Raw genomic sequence first — 9910 nt, 5'->3', positions numbered from 1 at the left:
ACTGAGAGTCTGCTCTGTAGCCTGCAAATACTCAACTTCATCCCCCGCTAGCCACTGAAGTAATAGAATGTGGACCCTCTCTCACACACACCCTGAGAAAGCCCATGGAGTGAGATGGTGTCGTTGTGCAGCTCTTGGTAGACACATAATCTCAGAGCCTTGACTTCAAGCTCCGTGTTGGCCAAGAGAGTTTCTGCATTGCAGAGAGTTGGACCAGGTGACCCTGGTCCAACTCTGCAATTCTCTGATTCCATGAAATCCAAGCAGGTTTTGGGAGCAGCCTCCTTTCCTTCCAGGCTTCCCTTTGCCCTGTGCCACAATGTAGCCTTGTTCTAAGGTTGTTTTAGGAGCCATGCTCACCTGCGCCATTTCCCCTCAGGAGTGTGAGAGAGATTACTGGAGCATGGCTAGACTCTGTATGCAATCATTTTTATTTCTGTATGTAATAATTGCTGGCTTCTTATTGTTGTGGGCATTCCTAAGTGTTTATTTGGTTTAATTGCACCAGCAATCTGCAAATGCTTGTTGTATCATAGCAAAGAAAAAGGCTTACAAAGCTTTTGTGAAAACTAGACTCTTGTCAGTTATAAAAAAATAATAAGGCAATATGTTAAAGAAATCAGGCAGATGCAGATAAGAAATCTGTTTTATTAGGTAGGTGTAATAAAACCTATGCAGAAATGCATGGAAACATTAAAATAACTTTATGGGCTCTTTGGTGAATGAATCTGCATATGATGTTTCACACAAAGGAAAGCAGAAGTCGCATAAAATCTCAATAAATCTAGAATAAACCCCAATGTACCTGTCCATCTTTTTACAAAATGCCAAAAGGGGAATGGGATACCAAAAATGGCTATTAGAGCTGCACCTGCTGTTAAAGTCTGCACCACTTCCATACTGTCCAACATTTCACAGATTTAAGAAAAGGCACTCTGTGCTCAAAGCAAGGAAGAGCACACACAAACAGACATTTTGCTGCTGGTGTATGCAGTACTAGTAAGCTACTCAAAACAAAACTCATCTTTCAAACGATTAATTTCATGATGGATCTGGTTGTAGTTATGACAAAATAGCTGCCATTTCAACACAATCAGCAGTTTACTATCTGGATAGGTATCACCCACTTCTACCCACTAGGTCCAGAGACTTGTAGCCTGCAAAACTCATGATTTTCAACACAGCCTCATCTGAGGTCAGCGCCGGCTCCTGTGTCTTTTACCCAGTGTGAGCAATAAGGCTCCCTGTTGATGAAACTCAATGGAGCTTCAATACCTTATTGGAGTCTAGACAGAACTGCATTTTATTGCAAAATCATGATTCAGAATGTGATTTGAGAATAGATTTTTGTAAGTTTTCTCCTGTTCAAAGGTTAAACCTACACCAGAAAAGGAAATATGGACTTCCTGAGGCTCATGACATCTCAGCTATCCAGACATCAATATACTTACCTGTATGACGTGGGCATTTGAACAATTTCCATGTTTGAAGGTTGGAGGGATTAGGGGTATTTATTTTCTTTTGTGGTTTAAGCTTATTGTTTGTAATATATAAAAAGTGAGGCTATTCATTTTGCAAAACCCAATATTTTTTTAAAAAAGAACTGGCTGAACAACCAATAAAATGGCAGGTGCATTCAAATCCTATGCTATTTTTTTCAGAGGAAATTTGCACAGGATTGCAGCATTAATGCAATTGCAATTTTATGCCAATTTGGGACAAATTATTGGTATGTCAGAACCAGGGATGGAGGGGAGATTCAATTTGGTACATGTCGGAAGTCTAAACCCTCAAATTCACACTTTCTGGAACAATATGTAAACTGAAATCCTTTGAAATTTGCACTTATCTGAATTTTGCAATGCAATTCTCCAACCAACTAATTTTTTTTAAATGATATATTACAGGAAAGTGTACACAGAATTACTATTGTTGTTGTTAAAATTAATATTTTCACTAACAAAGAAAACACATTTTTTAAAGGGGAATTGCTTGCAAAAATGTGTACAACAGTCAAAAATGTGTATAAAATGTGTTTATTAGGAGAAATTCACACTAAAATGAAAATGGGTTTTTTTTAAAAAAAATTCACACATTCCTGCAAATTGTGGAGAACTGAATTCAGGATTTGAAAAATGAAAAACTGAGAGATCTGAAACTGATAGATCCTTCCATCCCGAGTCAGAATTGGCTTTGAGAGCCCAGGTCAGAGCAACTGGCTACTCACTGAAGGAAAGGGAGGTGATTAGGCCAGGTCTGTTATTGCAAATCAGAGAACTTTAGTCTAGATCCAATTGAGACCTCCTATAATGGCTCCCAGTCTTTCATTTTCTCTCTCACCACTGACTGTGAAATTGATTTTAGAATCTTGGTAGTCATTTCTTACTTTTATTTATAATATTAAAAAAGTTCAAGTGTTAAACAGTCAAGAGTTCTGACATTCAGACAATCCAGAGCAATTTTTTTGTTTTGTTTTTTACAATCATCTTTATGACAAATTAGCAGCGTTTCTATTGGACCCTGTTGTGGATGAGGAACAAAGGGTTTAAAGTACTTTATTGCTAAAAGTTAAAAGAAATACACTGGCAATTGTATTTTAATCTTCTCAGTCACAGCTTCTCCATGCATCCAATCTACAGTATCTGAAATGCAAAGGACATGCAGAAGTCAAAAGAGAAAAATAAAAGAGGCAGGCTAGGATGTAAACCAGAGGGCCCCACGAGGAACGGAAAGGAAAGAAGGGATCTCTCTCTGTCATGGGAGTTTTCTTGCCAGCTGTACAAAGAAGTTGTCTCAGAGCTGCTAGTGACACGATGGGATGCCGTGCGGCTTGCTAAAATATATAGATAGATATTTTTAAGAAAGTCATTATGAAACGCTGGAACGTTACAATAACAACTGTCTTTACAAAACAGGGCACACTGATAGTGGCATTTATTTTGTTTCTTTCTGGGGGGGAGAGGTAGCGGTAAGAGCCAGCATGCTGGTGACGCTACTTGGGACAAGGAGGAGGAGGAGACAGCTAGTGCTCGGGGCAATGTACTTCAGGAGATTCTTAGCTCACTTTGGGCTTTTAAAATAGGTGCGCACACGTCATCAACAGCCCCTGAACTTTCCACGGTTGTTTTATGACCAAACTGGCATCAGAATCTGGGCTGCACCTTTTTTGGTTCTGAAGAACAGACAGCAGATGCTCAGAGTCACTGATGAACAGCTAGCGCTTGTGCTCAGTAGTAGCAGGGCTGAAGCAGATCTCAGAATCGGCATTTCTTGAAGTAGTCCTATTTAACCACACTGCTTCGAAGTATTTAATTTGTTTAATTATCTGGTTTCCCATTGCTCATGGATCTGTTTAGACTAAGCGATATATTGTAAGGGCTGTTGCTACTGTGTGCTTTATTCACTTCCTACTTATCTTGTATTAAAAAACGTAATTACCAGTACATATTATTTTCCCTGAAAGGGAAAGGGACTTATGGAAACATTGACACATATGTTGTATGTGTGTGTATATGTGTGTGTGTGTGTGTGTGTGAGAGAGAGAGAGAGAGAGAGAGAGAGCACAAAAGAGAAAGTGTATGTGTGCGCAACACTTTAAAAGCACTAGATTACCAACATCCAGATATCAAGCAATTTAAAAGGGTGTTTGTGTTCAAATGGAAAAGTGCTTATTAAAATATTCCATAACAAGTTGTCCTAAACATAAAGCTTATGATCTCAAGAATGCTTAAACGTAATTTTCATTGTGGACTCTGGCATTAGCGTACAGCAAAAGGCACCACGAATTTTGTTTTTTTTAATGATTTGTAAGTAGTCAAAAATTGGCCCATCTCTTTAATTTTTTTTTGTTGATTTCTTCTTTTCTCAGAAGCTGTAAATCAAGATGTTACGTATAAATAGAGATTCCTTATAAAAAGGTCTTTGCCATTAGCTATTATAAGACATCATTGCTAAAATGAAAATAAAACATTTCATATTTTTTTTCTTTTTTATATATAAAATAAAAATTTGTCTTTTCTGTTATTCCTCCCCGCTTCCTCAGTCCTGGTGTGTTCATGGGAGTGGGCATGAGGGAGAGTGGGTGTGGCTTCTAAGGTGGTGCTGAATCTTGGTGGGATCTGCTGTTATGTGTCACTTGGTCCCCTCCCTGCGTGTTGCATCTGTCGAAGGAATAGTAAGTCCTGCTATCGGCCAGGCGATAGAGAGGGGGTGAATCGGGGTCCATTGCCTCCGCGTTTCTCATACTTAAGAAAGGCGTGCTCTCGGCCACCAGCTCCTCATCAGATTCACTGTACGAGGCGCTGCTCACTGAAAAGGAGTCTCTCAGCATTTTGCCCCTGTGTGACAGGTGCCCATTCAGTTTCGATTTTCTCCACCGCCTGTTGTTGCTGCCCGTTCTCTTTGGCTGATCTAGCACAGAGATGTACTCGTGTGTTGTCTCGTATTCGTCGTCCTCCGTGATGCGGAAGGGGCTGGAGGGCAAGCTCCCTGTGCTCTCGTTCAGGTAGCTCCTTCTTTGGTAGTAACTCTCATACCTTTGCATATCTTGGGAAGGGATCTGGTACCTTCGGAGCAATGGCTGCTGTTCCTCCACCTGGAAGCTAATAGATGCTGCAGGAGGCAGAGAGACTGCATGAGCTGAATTAGGAGAAGTGATCTCAAAGGTGGGCATGTGGGCTGATACGGAGCAATGGAAGTCAACCGGCGACAGGCGTGCTGGGGTGGTCAAGGCAGATACGTACCTGGAAGAAGAAACAACGGCATTGGGATCAGCCGAAGGGTCACAATGAAGAGGCCCCTCCCCCCTTTAGCACAGAACTTTAAATCCAGGCTGAGTTAATGCTTACTAATAGCCCAACTTGCACAGAATTATTTTTTTCTGTTTGTCTGTGTGTTTTGTTTACAATGAGATAGAAAGAGGTGGCAAGGAGACAGTCATCATCTGCGGGGCCTGAGAAGAATTACCACACCAACAGGAGCAAGGTGGGAATTGTTATGGGGTTTGGTCAAATGAACAATAAGGGGGGTATTTTTTAGTTAGAGGCTCAGACCTTAACTTAGGAGCACAGATAAAACACCCAGGAAACAAATGGGATCACTTCTTTACACATGAAAAGAACAATTATGAGCAAAACAGTTCAGTGATTTTTAAATTTTACAGTGCGAAGCAGATTAAGGCTGAAAGCCTAACCCCACTTGTGTTTGCAAGGGAAACCCCAAAGTCAAGCTGAACAAGCAACAAATAACAATGGTATAATTCAATGCTTTTTCCTGGGGGGGACGCAGGGGTATGTATACCCCTAAACATTTTGTGAATCTTTATACTTCTGTCCATTTATTGTATTTATTTCCCTCAATTTGAACTATAAAATGGTGGTTTTCTTGAGTCAAAATGAGAGTACTCCTAAACATGTATTTGAAACAATGCAAGATGATCCTCCTAACAAGGAATATTTCAAAATCATGAGGACAAAACAAGCTCTGGGGAAAATGATAGTAAAATTATGTTCTTTATTTCCTCGAAGCATCTGCTGCCGCCTATTGTCAGAGAAGTGGCAGAATTGGAGGAAATGGGAAAGAGATCAGTGAGGAAGATGTGTTAAGAGTCAAAGAACTAAGCACATGGCAAGCTCCTGGTTTGGGCCAGGCTTTGATCACAGTGGTGCTTTACAGCATGCAAACCACTTCACCTAGATTATATGGTCGTAATTCTGCAACAGTAGCAGACCTGCAAAGCAAGTCAGTGCTGTTTTCCCCAGGTTGCATATGGTGAGGCTGGGGCAGATTAGCTTGATTACAGCTATCTAGTGGATTTATGGCAAATTTTAACCATGGGCCTCCTAATCCAGACTCTTAGGGCTCATTCACATTTACCTTTTGCGCCACACTTTCTAGGCACAGGTCTTCACTTTCCCGGTCTATGGCCAAGTGTTGTTGTCCTCGTCATCCCACTGCTTTCCCTAGGAAAATCTGCTCTTTATTGCTGAATCAGAACAAATGGCAGTTCAAATTTTCTGCAGAATGCCATTTACTCCAATTAAGCAGCAAGGTTTTTGCAGGGAAAGCAGTGGGGCAAACAAACAAAACTGTCGGACACAGACCTGGAAAGCCCAGACCTAGAAATGCAGAGCAAAAGTAGGTGTGGACGAGCCCTTAGCCATTATGCTACATGGCCTTTTGGGGGGTGTGTGTGTGTGTGTGTGTGTGTGTGTGTGTGTTGCAAAACAAAAAACCCTTTAACTCATCTTATTCATCTTGACTCTGGAATTGATGCTCAAAGCTCTCACCATCCCCCTCCTTCTCTCTCACTGTTTCATGAGAGAGACTGGACATTGTGTGAGCGGGGACTTTTCTCTGCTCTTCAGGTTTGTGAAACACCATCCATACTGACAAGCAAGTGGGAACAGCAAGCGAGAATAACAGCAGAAAACGAGACCTCTCACTATGTGGTGAGTCTCGAAGGGAATCCACGGAGTCTCTGTATTGCATCATGGGCCTCCTTTGCTCCTCACTGGCATAGGCAGCCTCCCTCCGAGCGCGAGCCTCCACGCAGGCAGGGCTGTTGCATTTGCTGGTCCCCACTGAAGACAGCATAATCCCAGACTGACAGTCCGAAGTCAGGCTTTCTGTCTGCTCCAAGCTCCAAGTGTGGCTCCCATGCCTGCAGATCAAACAGAGCAAGTGACTTTGGATCCCTCCCAGCAGCCTCATACTGCATGGATCCACACAAATGACTTAGCAGGCTTGACTTGTGAGAGAATAAAATGGGCTAATCCCATGTATGCAGCTCTAAGCTTCTTGGAGAAAGAGGATGGGGTAGAAAGGAGGCTGGTAATGAATGCAGCTGCAGCTGTACCCTGTGTTTCTACTTATACACGGGCACGCAGGGGTTAAGAGCACAGAGTTCCATGTGGAGCATTTTCTTTGGGACCCACCTCACCCCTTCTACCACTCCTTCTGACTGCTCAAACCCGCTCAGAGCTGGACAGAAACATTCAAAGGGGCACAAGTGATTTTGAGAGAGAGAGCCAAAGCTGCTCACCCCTTCCTCACTGCCTGTCTCTAGAAAGATAAGAGGACCCTGCTAGCATGAGGGAGGTGAGATCTAAAAGCAAAATGTCACAGGCACAAGCAAAAGTCAATTACTGAAACTAAACTGTTGCAAATGAGGCCACAGGCATGCAAGGAACATTTCCATCATGCCATTAACCGAAGGGCTTTTCTGCACTCCCAGATGTCTGCATATGCACAGATCACTATGCAGGTAAGTTGAGACAAAATTGAGTTTTGAAGCTGGTGTGTGAAGTACCTTTGCCTTGAATTCGGAGTCCCTGTGGAGCACGGGTGGGATGGTGAACAGGAATGGCTCCCTGAAAAAGTGGTCTCCGTTTCCCTTCGTATGACATGCTCAGTAGCAGGAACGTTTTTCGACATATACTGGGCGGAAAGTCACAAATTATCTGACATCAATTTTAAGCTGAAAACACTGTTTTATTTATAGGCTTGTTATAAACCATACTACATTATGCTTCCATTTACAGAGGATAAGAATTAGGCCAGCCAATTCAGATTGCCCTAAATATGCTTGACTTTTGTTCTTCAATTTCAGAACCTCCAAAACAATTAGCCTGCCTGGAAGTGCTGCTTATGATTGCTTTTAAAAGCTTATGACCTTGTGATGCTAATCTCTGGGCTGGCATCTCCCCAGCAGCAAAGCACAGAACACTAAAGATGCAGAGCAACACATAACACCGGAGGAGACAACCTGCATATAAGAGCAATAGTTGTATCACCCGAGCAAAAAACCAATCTCTTTAGAGACATTGAAGTCTTGCCAAAATACTAAGCCAGTGAGGAATGAAACCCCTTTCCACACACCAAATAGCACCAACTGAAATGCACAGATGCTCATCTCAGACTACCCAAATGAAGCTAACACTTATTATCATGTTTAATTCTGACCCAGCCTTTAAGCCCAGGACAGGGTTGCATATGACAAAAAGCAGTAAGATGAACTTGCAATTTTTAAAAGAAACAACTATAATAGCAAGCCGGAATCCTCCAATTAATTGAGCCAAAGGTGGGGGCTGCTGCATGACAAAGGCCCTCCCCCATTATCCTTACTGGAAGGCATTGCAAGGCAGTGGTGGGGGCAGCCTGAAGACACACCGTGGCTGTCAAAGTGGGCAGCACAAAGGATGGAAGGATCTGCAAATTTCAGTGATCTCCGCATCTCATTTTTTCCAATCTTAAATTCAGTTATCTACATTTCCACAGCAATGGGCCTCCATTGCTGTGGAAAAGAGGAGGGAGAAAGGTTGTTTTCTGCTGCTCCAGAGAAGCGGACACGGAGCAATGGATCCAAACTACAAGAAAGAAGATTCCACCTAAACATTAGGAAGAACTTCCTGACAGTAAGAGCTGTTTGACAGTGGAATTTGCTGCCCAGGAGTGTGGTGGAGTCTCCTTCTTTGGAGGTCTTTAAGCAGAGGCTTGACAACCATATGTCAGGAGTGCTCTGATGGTGTTTCCTGCTTGGCAGGGGGTTGGACTCGATGGCCCTTGTGGTCTCTTACAACTCTATGATTCTATTCGGCATTTTTGTGTGAGTTTCTCCAAACCGACTTTTAAAAATGCGGTTTTACATAATGCACACACTTTTGCAAGCGCTTTGTCCTAATACGATGCATTTTTATGTTATTTCCACTAACAGGCTCCTTTCTTAATGCAAACCTTACTGTGAATATATGCATATTTGTAAACACTGTTTGATTGGAGAAATACATCACAAAATTCAGTTAATTGCCAATTTTGAAAGAAGGTTCTGCGTTTTGGTACTCAGATTGTTCTAGAAAGTGTGAATTTGATGGATCCGCCTCTAAATGCAATGAAAGTTCTCCCCCATCCCTGGGAAACACACCAGGTGTGTTTGTAGACCAGCTGGGCTGCTGCTTGCCCACTCGGCTGCTATGCACCTGCAGGGACTTGAAGTAGCAGCCTCTGTGCCTTTGTGTCTCAGTGTCCTTTTCCCCCTTCCTCACATACAGCAGCTCTCAGTGCAGCAGCTGGGAGCCCCACCAATAAACTACTACATGAACTGCCTCTGGAAAAGCCAAGGGAGGGACAAGAGAGAGAAAGTGAAGAAGGGAAATAGAAATAGAAATAGAACGGGGGGGGGGGAGCAGGAGGAGGAGGAAATGACCATTTGCCCCTCTGCCCTTGATCTATCCCCTCCCCCATTGCCATTTCAGAGGTTCCCACACCCTGATTTTTTTTTAAAGAAGCTACTTACATCAGCCATCTGAATTTCCTCAGGGTCCAGCCGGGGGTGACTAGGGCCATTTGCAAGGTTTCTGTTCTGATGGGCTGGACACATATTTTGCCGCAAATGGTTATGCATTTGATTTCTCTGTTTTCTAAAGAGTTAAACAGATTAATACATTTTACTGACGCCTTCATCCTGAAAAGATATTCAGTTATGAATAGGGGAATAAAACGACGAAATGTTCTTTGAGGATTGGAAACCTTTTGTAGAATATCTAAATAACTATTGTAATTGCATGAAAATGCCAGTAGGATTTGAAATATGAGCAACAGTAGAAAGACATTAATGCCAATAACGTAGGATGTATATATGGAGCGTTATAAGTTAAAATATACAGCATTAAAAGATAAACATAGAACATCATGGTGGGAGAGATGGGAAGTCAATGGAAAAATTAAACGTATTGTTGATGGCAAAGTATGTAAACCTTTGAAAATGAAATCAACATTAAAATAAATAAATAGGGAAATACAAAGCTTGACAATGGTCAGCTCTTTTTACTGCATCCTCGTGCCAAGGAAGACAGGCTGCCCTTTGGACAAAAGGATGGAATGAGAGAATTTTGGCTTGCGTTCAATCTTTGCA

General features: G+C 42.2%; 1 protein-coding gene across 4 annotated transcripts in view; it reads right to left on the bottom strand.

Moving 5' to 3' along the window:
• Positions 1–673: 673 nt before the first annotated feature.
• NRG2 (neuregulin 2) overlaps positions 674–9910 on the bottom strand; it is a 134962-nt gene continuing 125725 nt past the window's right edge. For 3 of the 4 annotated variants that reach the window (XM_081872709.1, XM_081872708.1, XM_081872710.1), the window contains 4 exons: positions 9293–9416; positions 7310–7437; positions 6437–6661; positions 674–4742 (listed from right to left, as the gene is read on the bottom strand). In XM_081872709.1, coding sequence (XP_081728835.1) covers positions 4091–4742; positions 6437–6661; positions 7310–7437; positions 9293–9416 — 1129 coding nt within the window. In that variant the 3' untranslated portion in view covers positions 674–4090. The remainder of the gene's footprint in view (positions 4743–6436; positions 6662–7309; positions 7438–9292; positions 9417–9910) is intronic. The other variant, XM_081872711.1, reaches the window with a different exon arrangement.

Source organism: Podarcis erhardii (genome assembly GCF_964252035.2).
Source record: "Podarcis erhardii genome assembly, chromosome: 8".
Lineage (NCBI taxonomy): Eukaryota > Metazoa > Chordata > Lepidosauria > Squamata > Lacertidae > Podarcis > Podarcis erhardii.
The sequence above is the reverse complement of the archived record's forward strand: the minus strand, read 5'-3'. Positions and strand labels throughout refer to the sequence as shown.